At 31.4% G+C, this 25,258-nt stretch overlaps 1 protein-coding gene across 2 annotated transcripts in view; it reads right to left on the bottom strand.

Annotated features, from left to right (window-relative positions):
- Positions 1 to 57: 57 nt before the first annotated feature.
- The window catches only part of LOC119682212, a 50,474-nt gene continuing 25,273 nt past the window's right edge, over positions 58 to 25,258 (bottom strand). Inside the window, exons 2-8 of one of the 2 annotated variants that reach the window (XM_038095583.1) lie at positions 7,811 to 8,482; positions 4,723 to 4,888; positions 4,391 to 4,523; positions 3,920 to 4,118; positions 2,277 to 2,491; positions 1,982 to 2,086; positions 58 to 1,894 (exon numbers count right to left, since the gene is read on the bottom strand). In XM_038095583.1, the coding sequence (XP_037951511.1) occupies positions 806 to 1,894; positions 1,982 to 2,086; positions 2,277 to 2,491; positions 3,920 to 4,118; positions 4,391 to 4,523; positions 4,723 to 4,888; positions 7,811 to 8,264 (2,361 nt within the window). In that variant the 5' untranslated portion in view covers positions 8,265 to 8,482 and the 3' untranslated portion in view covers positions 58 to 805. Of the gene's footprint in view, positions 2,087 to 2,276; positions 2,492 to 3,919; positions 4,119 to 4,390; positions 4,524 to 4,722; positions 4,889 to 7,810; positions 8,483 to 25,258 lie in introns of both variants that reach the window. The other variant, XM_038095582.1, reaches the window with a different exon arrangement.

Genomic DNA, 25,258 nt, shown 5'->3' with positions numbered 1-25,258 from the left:
TTTAATGACATTTGACAATGTTGATGAAGTTGTTTGACATGATTAGTGTTTTTTTTATATAAATTTTTTTCTAACTATATAACTAAGTATGTTCTTGCATATTTCTTTTTCTTAATAGCTTTGTGTATTTCTTCGTGCTTCATCATTTGTGTGTCTGCGAGTGAAAAATTTTAACATGTGAATGTGGTTGCTGATGATGGCTGTGTGTATAAGTTATTTTATTTGATAATTGGTGTTGTAGCAATGCGTGTAACTCATTTATTTCACACTCAACATGTTCATGCATATGCCTAAATTCTTAGTCCTTTTCTTGCTTTTTGCTTGCTTGTTTCATGTTATTTATTTGTTACACTTTTTTCACATTGTGGTACATATATGATATATACGTACACTTGTACGCAATTTTTTATGTTATTGTCGAGCGAACGACATTTGACGGTTGATTGCACATATTGAGCATATAAAAAACATATTGCATTAAAGTAAATATTTGAATAAAATTTTATAGTATTTTTATTGTTAGCAGTAATACGCAAATAAATATATCGGCGCCCTTTTTAAAACAAAATCAATTGTTGTTGTTCTTGTGCTCGATGTACGCTTTTTAGCCTATAAATTTACATTGTGCCCAATTCTATTTTCTTTTCGTTGAGTTATTGCTGTTTATTTTTCTACGCCAAACAAAATTCTGCTTCATTAGCTTAAGTAGGTCTCATATTCTACTAGCAAATTTTAAATTTCATACATTTGGAATGTTTCTATTTCTCTTTCCTTGCCCTTTCGTGTGTCGTGTGTGCTATTAACATCATAATGCCTTCGGCATAGCGCTATATCCCAAGCCACTGTTGCGTATCGTCAACTCTGAGTTCGTGGGTGTTTCGGTTGCAGCTGTTACTGCCGCCGCGGGGTAAACTACACGCATCAGCGCTGTCGTTGGTGTTGGCGTGCCGGCTGATGATGTTGACGAAGAAGACTCCTGCCGAATGCGGTTGTTGGCTTCCGTTGTTGAGCGCGGTATGGTGAACTTTTTTCGAGCGCGCCAACGAAACTTTTCCGTTAGACTGTCTAGCGTTTTACCACTTTTATGGGGTTGCGCTCTGGCTTTGACAGTCTTTCGGAAATCACGGACCTGTGCTGGTTGCTTGCGGTTGCTTGATGTTCTAGCCAGCGGTAGAGGCGCGTTGCTCATACCGGGCAAATGTGCACGCATCAACTCTACGCGCGGACTAGTTTGAGTAAGATAAGCGTCTTGATCGCGCCGGCTTATGATACGAGAAAGTTTGAGACGCGAACGGGAAGGTTGTGTTTGAGCGCTTAACTCAGCTATTGTGTTCATTGGTTGCACTGGTTGCGTGGCAACTAGAGTTGCTGCCATTATATGTGGTGCCACTGGCGCAACAGGTCGATTGTACATTTCAGTCTCTTCTAAGCAGTGTGGTTCTAACTCAATGTTACTCTCCTCCCAATTTTGAGAGTTAATCGACATTCGATCTTCTACAGGTCGTGAATGCAAACTGCGGCCAGTCATGTTGACACTTGAACGCTTAAGTTCTCTTAATCGATACGAGTTACTGGGATGTGCATGATTGTGGTAGTGACTGCCAACCTCTGATTCAAGTAGTGAATTCGCGTCACCCACCGATGAGAGTTGCGAGATTTGTGTTTGCAATATGCGATGCTGCAATGAGTCATTGCCGACGCTGCTACGGTGATTGCCGTTGCTATTGTAGACGTCATTCTTGCCAAGTGATGTCAGCAGTGTTGATTGTGATCCTATTGATATGCAGCGATTACGATGCGATGATCTGCAGCTATTGTTTCCACCCATACCATTGCCGCTACCGCTGTTAGCACTGTTGATCGTTGTGGTTGTTGTTGTTGTACGGATGCTGTCCTGCAGAGAAAGATGATGATTCGGGTCACGACATTGCAATTGCACTACTCGGTAAGAATTAAAATGCTCTAAGGCATTATTATTCACCGTTGTGTGCAGCCGCATGGAACCGTTCTGGCGCAACAGAGCGCTGTAGTTGTGATTCTGCGTTTGGTACCTGTTCGCAAGTCCAAAGTGACGAGCCAATGTCACCTAAAACAGAGAAGAGAACAACAGAAACAACAACAAACAAACACAGGAAGTGGTATAAAAAATATGTCAGAAATTAGGCAAAGTAAAATGTTAGGGTTTGAGGATGTGTGAAGGTGAAGAAGGTGACAACAGTTAGCATAGTTAGTTGAGAGCAAATGTATTATAAGATTCAAATGAGTTGACATCTTACCTTGAAGGCCTCACGAAATTTGTGACTCATAATGTTGTAGAGCAGCGGATTTATACACGTTGAGAGGAAGTACAGCACGCCCGATGTATAATCCAGTATGTGAAATATATCATTAAATATTTTGGACTCAATGCCAGCAGTTGAACCATAAACAGCCATAAGACGCTGGGCATGGAATGGAGCCCAGCAAAGAAAGAACGTAACAGCAACAGCAACTGCAAAAAAAAGACACAAGAAAAAATTGAATAGAGAATTAAAATAAAGTCACATTGGACATAATTTATGAAAAAACAAATAAAATACAAGTGAGGGTTTATTTCAAACATTCCAGTTGATATTAATAATATTTAAATACTATCAACCCAGAAATCTTAAAGTTTTTCCAAAGTAAATTATATTCGTTTAAAGCGACGTCAAATTAAAACGACTTTATAGGCCGACTCAAGGATAACTCCTCCTGTATTTTTATTTGACCAGAAATATAAGAAAACGAAAGAAAAACAAATGTAAAATGTGAAATGAAATTTAAATCAATTTGTAGAGAAACTCTTTATTGTTGACAGAATCATTTTAGTAGCGCCCAATTTAACTACGAACACACTTAGGTTCTGGTTTTTCGTTTCTGTTTTTGTTTTCAAATAGAGTGAAACACACAGATTGTCTGGGTTTGTGGGTCTATGTTAGTTGTGGGTCTGATTGTTTGCCTAACATAGTTTGAGCATTACTTAAACGCGATTAAACTTAAGTTCTGCTGCTGCCGTTTTGATAAGCAGTAAAATGCCTGAAAGTGTTGGATTTAATGTGCACTTGAAATTTATCAGCCGTTTTTGTTCTGAGCTTTTCCAAATGGCAGACAAAAGTGATTTGGACACATTTAAATTGTTCCAGTAACACATTCTCGTTTCGTGAATTTCTAAGTTAAGTTCTCAGCTTAATAATAAGTGCAAAACGGTTGAAAGCAAGTGAAAGTGATCCCTTGAAATTATCAAAAACTTTTGACGCTTTTGGTAGATTTATATATCTTTTTAGTTTTTCAAATTTTTAAATTCAGTGAATTCTATTGTAAATATTCAACATATTCAATTAGTTCACAGTGCGTATGAGTGACAACAATTCCGAACTAATTGAAGTGTATAGTAGTGGCATATTGTAAAATGTAGAAATAAATCGGTATTATTTATTATTTTTCTAAAATTTTGTAGTTAGAAATATGCATCAATGATTTAAATGTTTTCGATTAAGTAGAGAAGTAGCACAGTGGCACAGTGGCTTATAAGTGATGAGAAACGTTGTATTGAAGTATTAAAAAAAATGGTATGCTTCCTCTTGTGTTATTAGAACTAACTCTAATCAGTGTTAGTTCTATCCCAAATTATTTAAACGTTATAGTGTCTAACGTAGGCAAAAATATTAATTAGTAATTAAAATATATGCAAAGGTATGTAATATAGATTTTTTTTTCATTATTTTTAGTTTTTTTTATTTTAGTATTTTTTATTATTAAAACTTATTAATTCGCTCAAGTTTGTATAAACTTATCAAGAATAAATAATAATTAAATCTTATTCAAAATATAGCTTGTTCAAAGTATATATCGTATTTGAAATTCAGATATACAACAAAACTTTGTTTCCGTTACTTACCAAGCATGCGAATGACTCGACTCTGTGCGCTAATACCGCGATTTACATCATAGCAACGTCTTGGCACCGCTTGAAGCAAACGACTACGCTTCAACTTCATACCAATGAGCACATACAAAACACAAATCGCAGTCATGGGTCCACCGAAGAAGATGAATCCAGAGACGGCAAACACATGTGCGAAGAAATCATTTTTCATCTGCAAAGAAAACGGAAAACAAATAAGAAAATTGACAAAAAGTCAAAACGAAACGTCAAGTCATGATCCCAATGTACACCAATTGGATGATTAGAAACAGCACATGACAATAATTTTCCATAAATGACTTGTCTTATTTTAAACTAAATTCATTTCTTATGTCAGTAGAGCAGAAATTTTGTTAAATAATAATTATGATAAATTATGAAAACAGAATTGTTTTAATCGGATAAAGAATATGTGTCAATTAATACAACCAAGTTTCAACTCACCGTGCATGAAGTGCCACCATCCTGTGCCACAACGGAAAACTGCATCGCCTGTGGAAGAGCGAGTAGGAGCGCTGTCACCCAAATGGCAAAAATGAATTTTATTGCTCTCGATAACTTCGACATGGTGTGTTGTCTGTAAAAATATGATACAGAATAAATACAAAACATTTTCTTGAACATTTTTTTCAAGGAAGCTACTTAGTGTAAATTATTTTGCATGATTTTGAGTTTTTTTTTAAAACTGAATTATGTGCGCTTAAAACTTTTTGTTTTGCTTCAAGAATATAAAAACAGCCAAGTTTTATGAAAGTGCAATATTTTGTTCGACTCACCGAAACGGATGACATATGGCGATGTAACGCTCCACTGTAAATGCCGTTATCGTCAGCACTGTGGCATTGGCTGCTGTCTCCGATAGCACACTTTCCATAACACAAAGGACATCCGTGAAAGGATAAGAATACGGAAACCACAAGTTATATAAATCCTGTGGCATACCTACAAAATATCAGACATGTAAAAGGATCTGTAGTAAGTTTGGCATTCACTGTACGTGTAGCGTTTTTTAAACTAATATTTTGAAGGTATTGAACTATTTTTTGTATATTTAAGGCATAAATCATTCCCCAGTGAGCGATTTTGCTGTATTTTTCGTTATGACTGAGTAGGACAGTGATTTGGTTTGTTGAAAAATCGTTGAGGTGTGGAAATAGTAAATATATTTGTGAGCAAAATACTGTTAAAAAGCAGAGTTGAAGGCGCAGATACGAGTGATTCAAATACATCTAAAGTGAGTAAATAAATAACATATGCTTAGAATTAGAAAAAGAACTGCAATATCTAGAAGTCGACCAAAACATGACTTGACGAATAAAATTTTATTGGGAAATGAAATTTATACAGTTTCTTATTAATTTCTTCTTGTTATCGAAAGAGATAATCATAGTTTAAGAGAACTAGTAAAGATATATATATTAGTTACGAATTACGGAAACTAATATATATATCTTCACTAGTGCTTTTAAACTAAGATTATCTCTTTCGATGTCTTTCAATCAATATTATTTTTTCAATTTTTTATTTTTCAACATTATTTGATGATTATCATATAACAGTTTCTATAAGCGGTTTTGTGAAATTCTCCAAATATTTTTTGGTTTCTTTAATAATTTCTTCTACTGGCGCTATTTGTTCTTTTTTGGTTTCTTACTTTCCTATACCTCAAGTGATGTATATTTTAATACATATATTTGAACTATATGAAGAGTGTATGCGGATTAGACGGTTTGAAACAAGTTTGAAAGATGCCGTTGTAGTTGTGTAATTCGTAGCTCCTTTAAAAATTAAATGAAACATCAGAAGAAATATGCTATATTATGCCTCATTATTATAAAAAAGGTGAAACTGCAATGAAAATATGCCGAACAAATTGCATGGTTTATGGTAAGGACGCTGTAAGTAAATCCCGAGCAAAGAAGCAATTTGGTCGACTTTGTTTCAGAAACTATGAGGACAAAAATGTACCTCGTTCTGTCAGATCAATCACTAAAAAAGCCGAGGACAGTGTCGGAGACAAGGAAAAAGACGTGTTCCACCATGACAAAGTCAGGGCTTATGCATCTCTGATGATTTGAAACAATTTGGCTTAACTTGGGAAGTTTTGACGCATCTACTGTATAGCCTGAATCTTGCATCATCTGACTATCACTTGTTTGGATCTTAGAATTCTTTTAATGACAAAAAAGCGTACTAAAGATCTGCTAAAAATCACAGAATTTTTCAACTATTGGAATTATGAAGCTACCCAAAAAATTGCATGAGATCACAAATTTCAAAAAGGTGAATTTAAGTGTTTTCTATGAGAGTTAGCTTTCAATATTTGGTATCTTATTAGTATTATAAGCATTCAAAAAATAAATTTAAATTTGTATATTTAATAGAATAATTTACAATACTTTTAGCACTGTAACGATTAATCACAGTTTAAACTTTTTTACATTTTCACAATAACTTTTCAGGGTCTGGAAGTTAAGGTAAAGATTTGCATTTAAACTTCTGGCGCGTGGTTGGCCACCGTTTACCATATTGTTTGCAATTGAATGCAATCTTGAGCATGGTAACTGCTTCACAGAGTTGAATACAAGAAAATATCTTTCCCTTTTTCATTGTGGACACACAATCAAACGGAATTTCATTTACAGCAACACGAATTCCAATTTAGATTTGAGAAAGGAATTTACAGAAGAACGTTTACAGAATGAAGCAAAATCTGTTAAAAACATTTTTATTGTAGAAGTAAGAAATCCTTTATCCATCATGTTAAGAATATTTTATAAATTTTTAATAAATAAAAAACACGTTAAAGTAGCAAAAGTTGTTTCAACAGTTTAAATTCTTAAAGGTTTTAAGCAATTTGCTCTATTGTATTTATTTCTTAACTAAAATTTCAGACAATTTAGTTAATAAAAAATAATTTGTTAGTTTAAAAACCTAAAAAACATATTTTTTTCGCTCTTCCGAATTTTCATATTTAAATAATAAAAATCATAAAATAATACGAGCGTAAATATTGTATGTGATTTGATATGATTTTTCTAATAGTGAAGCGCTCATAATAAAATCTGCAAATATCTACAAAAATCTATAGAAGAAATAGTTAAAATTATTCTACACAATTTCATAAAAAATAATTGCACACTTTGCAAAAATGTGGCTGAGCAATAAAATAAATTAGTGTTGCTCATACGCCGTGGTGAACAAATGTTTCGAGCCAAGCGAGCATATGAGTGTATGTGTGTATGCGTGCGTATGTGTGTGTGTGTGTTCGCTGGAAGGTATTCATTTATGCATGAATTCATACGTTGGGCTATAAAAAATGAATTATTTTTATCAAAGCGGTAAGGGTTTGCATAATGTTTACTGATTACAGACGAATGTAAAGGATTCTGTGTAATGCTTTGTGTAATTTTTGCATATATTTAATGTAATTTTGTGTAATTTTGTAGTGCATAAAATGAAATAGTGAAAAAAGTGAAAAAAAGTGAAAAAAAGTGAAAAATAAACGAAGTGAATTCAATGGCTGATAAATACCAATAAAAAGTGAAAATGATCTCATAAGAAAAGCGCTTATGTTGGTGGGGTTACTTTTGCTCAGATTAACGACCGCAAATGTACGTTTTAAGTGTCTGCATTAGTAGTGTAATGAAGTTAATTTAGATATAGTTAAAGTAAAAAATAAATCATTTTAATGTCTTATGAACTGCAGTAACTAAAGTTAACAACATTGCAATTATTTTGTGCCTTAAGCTCTTCACAATCATATATGACACCCAATCATTTACATACTTACATTGACATTTCTCATATAAATTCCCTCAACAATTTATAACCGATGTGTCAATCTATTGGGCATAAACTCACCTGACAACAGCAAAATCATATCGGACACAGCCAAATTGAAAAGATAAAAATTGGTCGCCGTGTGCATGAAGCGATTTCGTGAGATGACAATGCATGTTATTAAGTTTCCGAGCACACCTGCCACAAAGATGAACGCATAGAAAATTGTCAGAGTCATCAGCAGCGGTAGTGGATCACGTTGTGGCTGTGGATGTTGTGCGGTGGTCAGCAAATTTGTAAGATTATCTGTCGACATATTCAGCATTTGACTGATGTTCTGATGGAATCTTTTATTTTGTCGCAAAAATTGTTGCAAATTTTCGATGTCTAGCGCTGTTATTGAGGCATTGACACCGACCACCTCGGAGGAGAATAAAAATGGCGAATATGATTGATTAGCGCCATCAAGTAATAAAATTTCTGCTGCCGCCCCCGCTCCTAGCGGCGACTGACCATCTGCAGTTATTGTGCTCATTTCGCGGTAAATTTTTGTCTTTAATTTATTTCGTTGACGTTTAATCAATTTCTGGATGATGGAGTCATGGAAGACATCTTGCTTCTCTGCGTATGGCTGGATTAGACAGATTTGGTTGGTTGATTTTTATTGCTCTCGTGGAAAATTTTTATATGCAGTCAAACTAAAGTAAGAAAAATTTCCATTGATGCAAGGAGTTAGCAGTGTCACATGGAATTCTGAAAATTAAAAATAAAATTTTAGATACAATGAAATATATTAAAAAGATACAAACCTAAAAAGGTATTTGAAAGTTTAATATAATCGCATCAATTTAAATAGCTCAAATAAAATTTTTTTTAGTTCAATATTGACAGAAAACATTGTTTAATTAAAATAATGTAATATTCTCGAATCCAAAATTTTCAATAACCTTATATCCTGTATTTATTTCTATTTAATGAAATTTGCTAAATTCGTTTTCATACCATCTGAAAACACACCTTTTCAAAAAATTAGTTAGTTCACATGTCACTTTCTCAGAATCCTTATGACTTTGTGCAATTTATTATATGAAAATGCAATCAAATGCATTTCAAGTGCTTGGTTATTAAAAAACGAAATCATATAAAGATCCATAGTAATTCCTTTCAATAATTTATATTAAAAGTAAAATAAGTTTAAAATGGAAATTAAATTGAAATTTGCTGAATATTTACAATTCAAATCTTATGAGGCAGCAGTTAATATGTCATATAGGCTCTATGCTTTATGCAATAGTATTAATTAAAAATTTAATATTAACAGAAAGAAATTAATTTAATTTATTTTATAAAGTATAGATATCTAATTTTTTTATTTATTATTGAATTCATTATTTAACGGCAATTGTTTTTATTGTTCTTCATATATTAATTTTGATATCCTAAGAAGACTACAGTGAAATCAACATTTAGCCGGCACAGAGGAGCCGCAGTTGGAGATAATAAAAATAAATAACGAGAAGTTTGCAGTTATAAATAACTGAGTCATTTGCTTAGTTAATATCAAAATCATTTTAAAGTTCCGCATTTAAGAAGTCGTAAATCGATAATGATTGACACAATTAAAGATATCGTCAAAGTGATTTCTTGTGATATGCCCGATCAACTCTCAAATGATTGCTGACTTTAAGGTTGGAAGTAAATTATTGTAATGAAAACTAATATATAGCATGCAATCCATTGCCCTCAGTAACATAGGTTGCCTTCTTTGGACAAATCTGAAGCACATTCGTGATACTTCTTTGGAAGTGCTGCATTGGCTCGACACTCAACATCAAATGACATCTGTTAAAGCATTGCTTGTTGAAATTTTTTAAGTTTTAAGTTTTAAGAAATTTTATGATTTACTTCAGGAATATTCTGAAGATCATAAAGATTTATGATGGCAGTGAAGTTTAATTATATAGAGTTTACACGTATAAATAAATTTAATGGACCGCATAATGTTGTCAACACATTTCATTATCATAAGAGTACATTTCAGTTCTTATAAATCACATTAATTTTATAATAATTGATTTTATTTGATTTGTAGAGAGTCGAAGGGTGAAGTAGCTGAATGGTAGAAGGAAATTTTGTTTTCTCAAGTTAAAGAGCAACGTTTATTATATTGTTGACATAGTAGTCCTTCTTAAACCAATCACTTTATTGGCAAATACACATACCTATATAATGAGCTCCCCCAAATACTTATCTTGGTAGCATGTAAACATAGTTGGTGTTAACATATTTTGTTACTTTTGATGATCGTGTGATTTTTAGTGGATACAGTATTTACGTTACTCTCATTCTATGTTTTCTTTGGCATATCAAATATTCGCTAATTCAGTTTTCAACTACTTCATCATATATGAAATATTAATTAGAATAGAATATTCAATGCAATGTTCTAATATATTATATGAACAATGGCTTATAACAAAAACCATTAGCAATGTACGTCCTTTGGCTTTTAGTGATTAGTGATTTTCAAAAATATTTATTTGGTTAATAAACACAGTAAAATCGACTGAGTTCGTCTCCAGAACCATGTTTTATTTATGTTTATTGTTCTTGTAATTAAAATGATTAAAAATATTTCCTATCTGCTCTCAAATAATAAATAAGCACGTTCACAATTATCATTTTTAATACTTCTATTTGCAGCTATAAAATTTCAATAAAGTGAGATTGCGGAGTATTGCACTTAGACAATGCACTTAAAATCTCTTCACTACAATTTCTGCATAAGTTTCTGCATCAAGTTTTAGTGAAGTGCTTAGATTATAAGTTTTAAGAATATTTTTATAATATTTTTAAGAATATTTTTCTATGATAAACTAACGAAATGAGTTTCATCCAAAAACATCTCAACATTACAATACAAAACCATCTTAGTGGTACTAATATAAAGTCACTCGCAAAGAGAAATAATATTCATTTAAAATCGGTTAGAACGAGAACTATAAATATTGTAAATGAAAAATTATCTTTACAAAATTGATTTTTAAACAGGAAACTAAAGTTCATAAATAAAATGAATTTTTTTTGCAATTTGAAATTTTAATTTTTGCATATTTAAATCAATAGCGTATATATATATACCATATAAATTACCGCATATTTTTCCTGAACTTTAAATATTTTATTTTCATCTAAGCATTCAAATTTATGAACAAAAGGGAAATTTCCTGCACAAACACAGCTCCTGAGATTTCTATTTCATGCTTTTGATTCTATTCTATTGTTATTTTCCCTTAAGCCACGCCTATTCATTTACACTTCTGCAAACGTTTTATGTAGGTCAGGCGCTCTGTGAACTGTCAATTGCAAAAGCGAAAGGATTAGGCCTGAATGTATTGTATTTGCCTTGCTTATATTCTATATTTTTACACATTTATCCTTTCTTAGTCTGTTGCTGTCTTCGCGAACTTTCACTTAAGCAAATGTATTTCTTTTGTGTTAAATATACTGTTCCTTGCTCCGTAGAAGTCACCCATCTGTCGGCAGACATTCAATCAGTTCCTTAACATTTGCAGTCCTGGGTTGTTAAGTCAATTAATCTTGTTAGTAGAACGTTTTATTTATGGGATTTTCCAGCAGATTTATGCATGTAGCCTCTCCTCTGGTGACTTTTCTATGTATTTTTGCTAAATTGCAAAACTCTTAATATTTATGTTCTTATAAATATTAAATTCACTTTTAGTAAAAATTTTCTTAAAAAATTTAAGTGTATTCTGCCATTTTCAATTTATATCCTTAATCACCTATCTTTTCTGGAGCAGCTTATGACATGCCCTTCAATTTGTCTATTAAAGTCCTTATGAGCCTAAAATATTATAGAAAAACAAATGTTGTAAATGTCATATGTCTGTAATTGCATTTTATTTTTAACATTCTGATATTTTCTGATGTGTGGTCAGATGGGCGAACACCACCCACCTGTTCGAATACAAATGCCAATTTTTAGGTTTTTTTTGTCCCTTTAATTACTAAGTATTGTCAACGGTCCTGTATATTTCAATTCAACAGCACAGCAACGTTTTAGCTTTTCATCGATGCGAATTCGGTTTCATATTCCTAACACCAAATGTAATTTTCTACACTTTAATGTAGGTTTAAAGCCAGAAGTATGCCATAAAGTATTTGTGGGATTTTTCCACTACTGTTGCCGTTTTGCACAGTTAGAATAGCTATTTTGTCCCAAAGAGAGCGTATATAGCGTGCAGGTTAAAAATAAGAAAAGTCGGAAGTTTTTCTATTTATTTCACATTATTTTCATTTATTTCGTCGCTAAATGTTAACATTTTTTTTTCTATCATACTTGCCCTTTTAGAAACAATGTTATCTTAATGTTATCCTTATTAAAGAGGTTTTCCTACTGGCCGCTACGTAATTTTTTGCTTTACTTGCTGACATTTTGCTGCGGTTACCGTTTGATCGTGAAGGACGGGACTAACGCTTCCATTCTAAGTCTGTTATTCTGCTATTTAAGGCTTACTTGTGTTGTTGTGCTTTACTGTCACGTCGTTTGAAATTTATGGTGTGAATATTTATGTGTACCGGCCTCAGTCAAAAGGTTTTCTAACACAGCGGAAAATATTTAACTAAATTATTAAACATTTAAAAACTTTAACAATGAATTTTTTCCTCATTCTCGTACTGCTGACTCATGAATTGTGGGAGCTAGCAGAGTGGAGAGAGTGGGTTATAAATTCTATTACCAACAAATTTGCTAACATTGTGCTCTGTTAACTTAAGCAAACAAAAAACCTAAATCTGGCCTTGTATTTATTCTCCATTTTACAAAAACATGTCGGCTTCCGGTTCGCTTAGCGAATATTACTGAACGTATTTTATCCTTTTTTATTGGGAGTGAAATTCAATCTTTAAGCAAAAAAGTTTAGCTTTAATTCTATTTGTTCATTGCAAAAAGTTCGTGAATTTATATTTGTTGTGAAACTTAAAAACTTTTTCACTAAAAGCATTTAAAGTCCGCTTCAGCGGCGCTTCATATGCGCACCGTGTGAAATGAACGACTTTGGCAACACTTTTTATTGCAGATTTACACTTCGAACTATAAATTAGCGACAGGATACTGAAATGTACAAGTTTACGTGGCAAGTAAAATGGAAATATAAAAGCGTAAAGTGCTTATCGCCGATCCCAATATAAATGCTGACAGCAGTAATTGGAGCAATGAAATCATTGAGGACAATTTTACTGTCCTCACCTGCAGCTCTTTATGGCAAGGATTCTGATTATTTTATAGCTACAAAAAATCTATTGCTTTTAGAAAATTTGAGAGTAGTTAATAATACAATTAGTGTCAGAAAAGAAAATTTCATAAGATTTGTGAAGCAAATTATATTGCACTACTTCATTGATCAATTCTGATTTTTCAAATACGTCATTAGCTTTATATATAAATTTTTGTCTAATAGATACTTTCCAATCTGCTGCTTAGTTCCTAGTGACTTACTTAGGTATTCGCTCTATTCATCCTCACCTTAGATTACTTTCATTATATGCTGTTCTTGTTTGATTTTGTGTTATTAAATTTAACCTTTTATAATATTTTCTGTTTTACGTTGAATGTTCATGTCTTATTCAAATAAAATTTTTTTTTTGCAATAGATACTTCCCAGGCTGCTGCTTAGTTTCTAGTGACTTACTTAGATATTCGCTCTATTCATCCTCACCTTAGATTACTTTCATTATATGCTGTTCTTGTTTGAATAACTTATCCATTAGGAGCAAACTTATGAAAAATTGGCAGAGTATTCAGTGGTGTATTCAGAAGGAATCAAAGGGGCTAGATTCCTTCCTTGACAATATCATTAGACCAAATTCTGAGTCATTCTATTTATTATCTCAGAAGCAGTGGAAAAACTTGTTGAAGAGTTGTTTTTGGTTTCCAAGTAGAGTGTATTAAAATAAAATTCTTGAAAATTATATGAGGCTGTAATAATGTTAATTTTTTTATATAATAGGCTGTTGCTTACTGTCATTTTTTCTGCAAAACTTATTAAACATGTAGTAATTTGCTCCTAAAAGGAGTAAATTCTAAAATTTATTACTAAACAACACTGCTTTGCTTAGTCCCGAGGCACAAATACACCGGCTCTCATACCGGAATTTGAACCGACAAATTGTTTTTTCTCTCAATCTCAATTTTATAATTTGCATTGAAAACAACAACAATTTTATTCATGTCATCCCTGAGATACTCTATATAATATGGCATTTACTGACGTTTATGAATATTATAACCACTTCTTTATATTAAACCTTAGATGTTCATTCTATAACTTTTAAACCCATTTTGGTACTAATTTATTTTTATTTATTTTATTTATTTTATTTTAAATTGAATTAATTACTTAAAGTATTAAGTATTAAATTGAAGAATATTTAATAGGCTACGAATTGTATATAATTTAAGCTGTTATCGTTTATTGTGCATATATGATCCATAAATCAGAAAGACCCTGCACGTGAAGTTTGGGAGCATTATTAAATAGAATAGAATGTCTGAAATTCATATTACTAAATAGTGTTTTAGGAGTTCATAAAATAATCTCAGACTTCTTGAATTAACTTAATATAGTAAAGACCGATATGTTACTTAAATTCTGTTCAGTAAACACATAAGCTAGAATTGCTAAAAACTCTGTTATAAGTATAGATAAATCACTTTAAAACCTTTATTGAGGTTGCTATAATCTTATAGATTATAAGATTATTCAGCTTCGTAGGAAAGTAAGACGATCGCCCAGTACTATGGCAAATTACTTTCCAATTCCATGTAAATAATTTCCAGCTGCGTTGCCATAATTTAATTAAGTCACACGCAAATTTGAGTAAAATTAGCGAATGTTTTGCGTTTGGCCACAAAATGTTCCCAGCGATAATTGCGGCAGGAAAAACGGCTACAGCGTCAACAATAAAAATGTTGCCGATAAAAACAGCAAAGGCTGGAATGGGCCGAGTTCGGTTGTCAAATGAGGCAGTAACAAGGGCGTTTAATTTTATCGGATTTGTGAGTGGTTGCAGCAAAAAATGTGCTATTGATAATGAATTTATGAATTTCCTGTTGCTTTGTCAATTGGAAACACTCAAAGCACGCAAACGGATTTCTAATTCAAGGACAACGAAGCCAAATCGAAGCTAAAGTATATAAAAAAGAATTTAATTAAATTAAGCGCATTTAGCATAGCAACAGTTGCTGACTTTCGTGCAAAGTCAAATGAATTTAACTAACATTGTGAGAATATTTGTCGTATGATTGCTATGTCAATCAGACTGCGGTCCTTAACTAAGGATACGGTTTTGTTCCTATGCTATATTGCGATTACTTCGACTCGCTGAAAGCATTTCTCTGACTGTACGTGTCATTGGCGTTGCTTCCTCTTCAATGAATTCAAATTAATTGCAATAATTTTGCTGTTTTTTATTATAATTATTGTGGTTTGTGGTTGAAATTAATGCTGCTATTGATATTTATCAACAGCAATTATGTTGCTGCTATCGACATTTTTTCCATCGTTCATACAAAATATCATTTATATCTGCAATCTAGGAAATTAACTTAATTTCAAATTAATATACCACAGTTTCGTGCGAAAAACTAACATTTCATTAGAATTAAATTTAATTTAATCACCCTATAATATTTTGATATATTGAAATTTAGATACGCTTATGTCCAAAAAAGCGAAATAATGATTATGATTCCACTAATTTGACAAATATTTAATATTGCTGTTCTTTTTGTGTCCTTGTTGAAAAACGATTACAATTATAATTCATTCGTCCATATTTCGAATCTATAGATAAAAATAAGTAAGACCAGTATAGTCGTAAATCAATCGAAATGCTAAATTTTTTTATGTTTTTACGTTATGTGTGCCTTTGCCTATGCAATTCAAAACTTCATTAAATTCTATTGCTATCAATATTTCACTACTAATCATGGCATAATCAATATTATTTCCAAAAATACGAAAATCAGTTACAAACAAAATTAATATAATCGCAACATGCTATCAATCTTATCAATTGTTTTTATATCCGAAAGATACCCGCAAAAGCTGATAGATTTATCATTAGAGCGATAAATTCGCTCCCCACCATTTCGCAATATTCTTTAAACAATTTTTCAACAAACTAAATTATGCAAATTACAATTATCATTAATGTTCGAACATTTTTATTAATATTTTTATTGCAAAATTAAGCAGCTTCCCAACAAATTGGTGTTCGAACTTCAAAGTCCTTGCAGCTCACAAATTTGTTTTCTTCAACTTTGTGTTACTGTTTTTGAATTTTCAAAAAGTTTTTAAATTACATATTTTCGTATATAAAATAAATATTAATTTTTTAAATTTGCATAAAATCCATTTGATAGCAAAACTTTTCGCAACTTACTTCCGGTCCGCCCTTTCAAACCCTCATGAAGTGAAACAAAAATACTTCCAAATAAATAACACATGTCAGCAACCCAATTTCTGAATAGAGTAACTAATAAGTAGTCAATTTCATATATTTATCTTTTGAATATAAAAAAGGACTTTTATTTGTTTATCTTTATTCAAAGAAATTCACATCAATTGAACTGAAATGAGTCAAGTGTCCTTCGAGTTAAAGTAAAATTATTAGGTATAATTTGCGTTGGAGGAGCGTAAAAGGCAAAATAAAGAAAGTTTGTCTTTACTTACAACATATGAACGTCATCATTCTTAATCTGAGCGGTTTTGAACTATCTACCCCGAAAGTTATACTTTAATCAAGTTCTTTTTCTTATTTGAGTAACTGTACATACTTTAATAAACTATTCATATACCAACAGAGATCTATCTGACAACTGTGAAATTAGATAATCCATTTATATAAGTATTTATATATAAGTAATTTAAGTATATAAATATATATAATAAGTTAATTACTTTATAATAGGTTTACTTTTACATGCACTTGAATTATAGCACTTTTACGTCTGGAAAATCTGAACTCAGAAACATGTTTTTTCAAGCATTCATTAAGCTCTTTAAATAATGAAAATGCTCTTTTCTGTATTTAACACCTAAAACAGGAAAAAACAAGCATCCATAAAGTTGAAAGACAGAACTGTATAAGGAAGTCTCATTAAATATGTATTGTATATATCTTGTTGAAGATATTTATTGACAAAAAATAGTACAGTTCTTATTCTACAATTGAAACAAAAAAAACTAAATCATTTTAAAGATTAGAATGAATATTCCAAAATAATAATCGAAACCATGATTATTATATATAGTTGAGATTTTAGAGAGATTCAAGATTCGAGAGACTACGGATTTTAGAAGTATCTTTGTTACATCGGGAACTTATATATAATCATAGGAATCAATGAAAACTATATGAGAGCTTCAATTGACATTTGGCAATTCTTCTTTTGGGATTACTAAAGTTATCGATACATATATAACTTTGTCTACTATTTAAAAACTTCTTTTGTGCTGTGAAGAAGAAAAAGAAGTGCAACAGAAATACTTTGTATAGCCGATGCTTAAAGTAGGATGATTTATGATGACATGAACCTGATTTATGTGACATACAAAAGCTTTTAATCTATATTCAATTGGTTTGTATGTCCAGGGTAGATATGCACGTATGTTAATTAAAATATATCCTCTGTTTCACATAAGTCACATCTTCTTTGAAATCGGTACATAATTTCTTCGATATTATGCTACATAATATAATTATTTATAATTATTTATTTCCAGCAATCTGTTAGCAAATTATTTATGATTGTAGATTGAAAAACTATTATGTGATCCGATCGAAATTCATTGAATGAATTTAAATTGTAGTGAGTAGATGTAACTCTACCAAAGGAAAACTCTATCTAAATTTTTTTTTTTTAATTGAATTGAAAGAAAATGTTTGTCATTTTAAAATTTTATGTACATAATATTTATCTTAGTTGTTGGTTGTTAACAGCTATTAGTTTGACAAAAACAGTCCGCCCCCAAAACATAGAACCTTGAATACTCAAAATCTACCTGTGGAAAATAAAGTAATTAAGTACCCAAAATTCCGTTGGCATACAATTGTAATAAAGTCTTTTCAAGTATTTTTTAAATAAAAAGTATGCTGAGTGTATAAGCTTTTAGTAAAATATACAAGCTCACTTCATCGTCCTGCGAATGGAATCCATCTCGGTATGCGCCCCTCGTAACGGAATAATTACTCCATAGCAACGAATAAATTTAGTAAAATTTGGATTTTTCTAGCTTCGTTTGATAAAAAGGTCTGGAAACATTATTTATTACCTTGTTTTTGCATAACGGCAAAATAAACAAACAAACAAAAACAATTTGAGTGAAATTTTTTGGAATTTTGCGGAATTTTATGGAATTTTGCATCTTTCCTAGTAGGAGCATCGCAACAATAACAATCACAAGTGTAGCAAGGCAAGAAGAATATTTTCTGAAAGTCGAGTAATTAAAAGAGCCGTAAATAAAACGCATAATAAGTGCAACGTACCGTAAGGACTAAATAACAATTAAATTTAAACCATTAACAGGCGAAGTGACGCACGTATCTGCACACATGCGAACATATTGAAATCTCTCCAGCCCTAAGATGATGTATAAGTGTGTACTTATGTGAAGAACCATTGACTTTTAATGCTTCTGTGGACAATTTTCGCTTAAGACGAGAGTTGGTATTTCAGTTTTGATAAAATGACACACTGAAGCATTAAAAAGGATAAAATTGAAACATTGCTTGTCTTATTTAATGAACATTTCATGCGTTTGGTTCTAATACCATTTAGATATGTTTTATAAATATCTCAGCAAGAAGAAACACAACAACAGATATATCGGTACCGCCACTTAACCACATAAAAGGACATTTGATGTGCAATGACTTTTTGACTGAGTACTCACAATTTTGCAAACTCCATTTCCAGAGTGTGTATAGTTTACTTCAGAGCCTTGGCCAAAATAGAGTTTAACATTTAACGGAGATTGCATATACAGATTGTATATCTGAAAAGTGTGGGGTATTAATATAAACTTAAATCTAAAGTTGTGATTAGCGATAAGCGATTAGCGATTATAATTAAAAATAAATTGTTGTTTGTTATATTACGTATAATACAAAAAGAAATATGGTACGAATTAATTGTATATTGTATAATAATACTAACTGGATTTTTAAAACAGTCCTTAGTTTTCTCTAAAACTTCTAAATAAAGTTTTTAAACAATATTCAAAAAGATTAAACTTTTTAAAAATGTAATGAAAGCAAATTGATATAAGGACTTATGACACAATTATAAGGACTTGCAGTTTAAGAAGCATTTTTGATATATGTATATTAGAGACATAAATTATTATAAGTTTCTTTCACAATTGAAGATAGTTCTGTCGGAATTAACATTTTTACTCCAATGATGTCCATACTTGATATGAAAAATTGAATGAAAAATTTTTCCGTATCTTAAACTTCTTTTTCTATTGTAATAGTTCAAGAATTCAATATTGGCCGATATTCAATTTTTTGGCCAATATGGGTACGCAAATTGAAAATTAGAAGACTATACAAAGATATCTTAAAGGATCATATAAAAATGATCGAATGTCTATTTAACTATTTCTATTGACATAACAAGCTTATTGCTTGGTCATTAAGTATTAAGTAAACAGTTAATGTCTCAATCCTCAGAAGTTATTCCAATTATTTGCTTTCAACACAAAATGTTTAAAATAACAAGCGGATAAGATTAAAATTGAGAACTAATTGAGCAATGAATAAACTTAATCATTATTATAAATTAACAAAGCTAGTAAAAAAATCAATTAAACTTTATTGTTAAACTTTTAGTCTTTATCTTATATGTTATATAGTACTTTAACATTTTCTTAACAAAATCCAGAAGAAAAAAATAATATTTAAAAAACCGTTAGCAATAAAGGACAGAAATTAGAAAACTGGGAACTCAGCATTGCTGGGTATTTGCTGTTAGTGCAAAATAGTACAACAAAACGTATATGTGCCTTAGCTTCAACTCAATTAAGTTTAATTAAATGCGGTTTGGTTATGTGTAGATCCGTGGTTTGTTGGCTTTGCCCTTTTTGCCAGACCATTTCAGCAGTCAACCATTTATCCTTTTGCGGCCACTACGTCAGTCACTGCGCTAGTCAGTTAAGCAGTTATTCTTATGATCCATACAATTCTCGAAATCGCACTGAAATAGGTTTATACCCGCATAATTATGCGTAATTTAAAAAAAATTATATTCCGTCTGCGTCATCTAAGCAGGCGGTTCACTGTCGAGCGCTGTCGAGCGCTGTTGAGCGCTGTTGAGGGCATTTCAGCGTTGATGGCCATCTTAATTATGTGCCTTAATTATTCATGGTTAAATACTTTGGCTGAATTATAAAAATGTTGAATTTTATCTGTAATGCCACTTCATTTGCTAATAGTCGGTTATAACAGCTAAAAAGTATCTATGCGAAATATAAAAGCAAAGTTTTTTTTCCTTTTTTGTTAAAAAATTGAAACGAAAATTTTTACTTGCTCGCAAGGATGTAGACAATGTAATTTCGGAAAAAGAAAAGACAAAAACTCGTAGAGACAATATAATTAATTTGCTTAACTTCCAGGAAAGAAAAATTTTATGTTAATTTACTTACGTCGAATGAACGAGGATTCTTTGCCTGGCAACTCGCATTTTTCTACACCCCATCCTTGATATGCCTGGCCTTTCCTTTTTTACTGTTAAATTTACTTTATGAAAAATGTATTTATGGTTTAATTTTTGTTTTGTGTTTATCCGAGCATTTCCCAATGCTTGTATTCTTTTGTAGCTTCAGATTTCGTTCAAACAATTTATTTTAATGCCTTGTGTTATGGTCAGTAACAGTTTTCATTTATCAAAATTCTTACAAAACACCAAAAAATAACTACGGAATATACAAAAAATAAATATAATAAAGCTTTTACCTCAGTTTCATGCATGAAAGCAATAATGACTCCATTGACTGCTGATGATATAGACAAAGGATGCAATTCGATACATTAAACTAATTGCATATTAATTTTCTTTTTATCGAAAGTCAAAAAATTCTCTATGTTCTTCAACTTTTCGACTATTTTTGTGTTTCATTTATTTAAAGTGAGTGAATCGACAAAGGATTTCTTTTCAATATACATACATATGTACGAAAATACGAACTGAAGAATCTTGTAGATGTGGCCTTAAATGTAAAAAAATGTATCTTGAATGGGTTTGTTAAATACATAAAAAATCTAGAGTAACGATTTAATCGTTAATCGTTTTTTTATGGTTAAGAGAAAAGTAGAGATACAGTTGGATCCTTTAATGGATATTTGCACTTCATTTATAAAATGTAGCGTACAAAAGTTGTGCCTTCAAATTAGCATATTTTCAAATCTCATCAATGTGGTTATGTTCAGTCCCAGTTAAAGGAAATATTTAATAGTTGTTAGTGAATTTCGAAAGAAGTATTACGACTATATTCTCCTCTAGAGAATAATATACCGACAGTAATATTACAATTTTAAATCATCAATTAAGCACTGCATGCCTTCTCTCTTCTCTGTATCTTCTTATATGTATATATGCATAATATCAATGTATCTTAAAGTGAAATATTCAAGAAATTTGTGTCTATATTGAAGACATCATAACTAAGGATTCTTAAAAACATGGAATTCAGTTTATATGTCAGTTCCGTTTAAAATTTTTATACGGTTAACTAACAATCGATAACGCTAATATTCTGAGGATAACAATAGCCCTTTCTTCTTAGTGTTCATTTCCTCCTGTGAGGCATAGGACTGCAACGATATGTTAGGTGATTATTCCATGTGTAGTGCGCTTCTATCATTTCTCTTTCAATTGTCCTTCTCTAAGTTAAAGCCGGTGCACCAGGGACCGTGGATTTGTGGATTTCACGTCAAAGCTAGTTGTGGAATGTATTATTTTGGTCATAGGATAGTATGTCCAATCCATTTACATTTTCGCATTTTTGTTTTCTTCACAGCAGCTTTCTGATTTGTTTACAGCAAAAGTTCACCATTTGATATGTGTTTGTATTTGTAGGATATTTGTAGAATCTTCCGCAGGTATTTATTTAAAAATATTTGTATATTCCTTACTATCTGTTTTGAATGCTTCCATGTTTTGCAGCCATTATAACGGACTATTTTTACATTTGAATTGAATATATGTATTTTCATTCTTCTGTTCTGTTTAGTATCTATAATTGTAATTAATTTCTAAATCATAATTTTTCTACAAGTAAATATTTTGATTTAATTAAACTTAAAAGTCAGATTTAAACCACAACTTCCGAAATGAATTTATCTTGCTCTATATCGATTTTTTATCCTAAGCTATCATATCGTATATATATATCATATATTCTATAAAATAAAAGAAAAAAATTTATAGGTAAAGTTGAGATTATAACTCATGAAATGCGATTCGCTTGCTCTCGATCAATTTTTTATCTTAAGCCTTCATGTATTTCGAAAAGAAACGTTTTTCTTGTGATATTATTGCGATTCGTGGTTAAGGCATAAACCCACTCCATACTAATCTGTAAATATTAATATGTGCACATCAGCGTTTACGATCTTATAAATTTACGCACAAATTACTTTTAATATTCGACGCCTACGTTTGCCATAAACACTTGATAGGCGGCAGTGCTATTTTTACAGTGTACGCGTGATGTTTATTTACATTTCATATTTGAAACTGTGCCTTCGCCCTGCCAGATTAAAAATGAGTAGCATTTTAAGGTTGGTATGGCCATGCTCCGAACCAAAAAATATATTAAACGTTGTGTGACACATACATTACTCCATCAACTCGTCATAATCATAACTGGAACGAACCATCAACATCAACATCACTGGCAATGGCAATGGCAATGGCAATGGCGATGGCGGTGGCAACATAAGCGTCATGTCACCAAAAATAAAATATGAAGCCACAAATATATAGGAATAAAGAAATTCTGACAACTTAAGAAAAAATGTAGCGAATTTTTTTAAAAAATTTCATCATTTTCGACATTTTCCGCAAATTACTTGCATGCGCTCATATTAAGGATTTTCACATAAGCAGAACGCAGTAGTACACATTTTGCCAGTTTTATGTGATGACAGCAACGATAGTAGCTATCGTTTTATCAGTAATGGCCAAGCTTGAAGTTGTAGATATAAAAAAACTGGAATTGTAGCAGCCTATGGCTGATAGCTGGTGAGCTGGTGAGTCAGAAAATCAATCAGAAAGAGTTTATTGGGTACGCATTCACTTGTTACCCGTTTTGCAAATGTGGTTCTATGTTCAGTCAGACACAGGATATGCGATTTATCATTGTTGATTTTGGTGTTTGCTGCTTGTTAGTTATTATGTAAGTAGGTCAGGTCTAAACCATACGCCAATACGCCAAGCATGCAATATTGTCATAACAAATTTGTGTAAATTTGTGTTCTCACTACTGTACTTGACAGGATACTTATACCTTTCTGTGTATAATACGTTCGTTTACGTTGGCATTCTTAATAAGTTCTATTAAAGGACAGAAACAGTGATCGGTTTCGGGTGTACTTGTGTAAACTTTACAATTTTATCTTTATATTTACACAACCATTTCCTTTTTTATTGCAAATTTCCGTCACGTTCACATTTTTCAACATGTTGAATTTCATTTCATTTTGCATTCATAATATTTTTGTATTTTCATTAATAAATGAATAGAGCTGTGTAGAAGTATGTTATCTCAAAAGTATGACGTCAGTAGTGCTCATATTACTTGCATGCAAAGTATTCTCGCTTCCTACTTAAATGACTTTAATTCGATTTATCTGAACAAAATTCTCTGTTATCCTGGCACAAACAGGATTTCACTTGATTAATAATGTTAAAAGCTTAATTTGGTTATTTCTTCTATTAATAATTAACCATTATTTTTTGGTTTCATGGTGCACACACAGGTTTAATGTCAATAATATTAATGTTTCAATTAATAATTGATATCACAAAAAGGATACTTTTTTGTGTTTACATAATGTATCGCATAATTCGAGTGTATATGTATAGATTTATCTGTGGGTTGGTAGTGATTGGAAACCTGTTTTCAATTTGAGTGCTGTCATTGAGTTTTAATGATTACGTTACTTCTTAATGACGTTACTAATTACGTTTATACTGACGCCATTTTCTATGGCTTATGGTATATCTCATAGTTTGTAGCTAAAATTAACATAAAAATCAATTTTTGATTGTGCAATGCATTGTGCAATAACATTGCTTATTTTAATATTAAAATATATAATTTTTATGTATATTTAGAATGTAACTGAATAAGGTTATATATGTTGCACGCAGTTGTAATTATGAATAAAATTCCTTAATCAAACAGAGTGGAAAAAAGTATATGGTGTTTATTTGAATTTGAATGTTAGAAATATTGGGCGCTTAGTACTACCAACTGGCGACAGCAAGCAACTAATCGGGCTGACTGGTGGAGGCTACTCGACGCGGTCAAGAACGACTCACGTCTGTAATGGCCAACTAAGTAAGTAAGTAAGTAATTATGAAATATAAATAAAATAATCATTTGTTTATAATATCACATATAAAAAGTAAAATATTTGAAAGCCATTTTAACAAATTTAACGACAAATTTAATCCTGATACATCACATATCTTTAATAAGCCATTTTGGGCATACTTGTACTACTATTGAGCTATAGTCATCACAGTTGATAGAATAATCATAAGATATTTGAGATTGGGACGCAACGGACCATGATTGTTTTGAAATTAATTCCACAAAAATGAATAAAGTAAAGATTTCAGAACAATATATTTTTAAGGGCTTAGATGAAAATTTAATATAATTTAATACATCGCATCCTCCTCACAATTTTTAACGCAGCTGTCAAACTGAATTATGAAACGAACAGTAAAAATATTTCCAATTTTACATTAAAAACTTTTAACATTTTCTCTTGCTTTCAATTTAATGGCTTATGAAACGTGTGTAGTATTTTTTATAAATAATTTTTATAAAGCAATCAATTCACGTGCTGTCCATTACCGCTGCTTCGGCAAGCACCAATGCTATGGTTAACGTAGCGAATTCTGCTGCAAATATAAAATAATTCCATACATAATAGAAAAATCGTATAGAGCATGAGTGAAATGAGTAAAATGGGACTGTATGTGTTTGTTAAATTAAATTTAAATGGCGCTACCCTTCACGAACACCTATACTCATACGTGCTTGTACATACGCAACGAGTCTCGTTGGTAGTCGGATTGACTGAGCGCATAGCAGTGTTAAAAAACATACAACAAACGGAATTTAAACGAACATCGCACGTTGACGAAATGACGACATTTTGAATGCTTGTTGCACATACACGGCTTACGAAGCAATGGCTCTAACT

The sequence above is a fragment of the Teleopsis dalmanni genome, chromosome 2 (genome assembly GCF_002237135.1).
Source record: "Teleopsis dalmanni isolate 2A chromosome 2, ASM223713v2, whole genome shotgun sequence".
Classification (NCBI taxonomy): Eukaryota; Metazoa; Arthropoda; class Insecta; order Diptera; family Diopsidae; genus Teleopsis; species Teleopsis dalmanni.
Note: the sequence above shows the minus strand (reverse complement) of the source record. Positions and strands in the feature narration are given on the sequence as shown.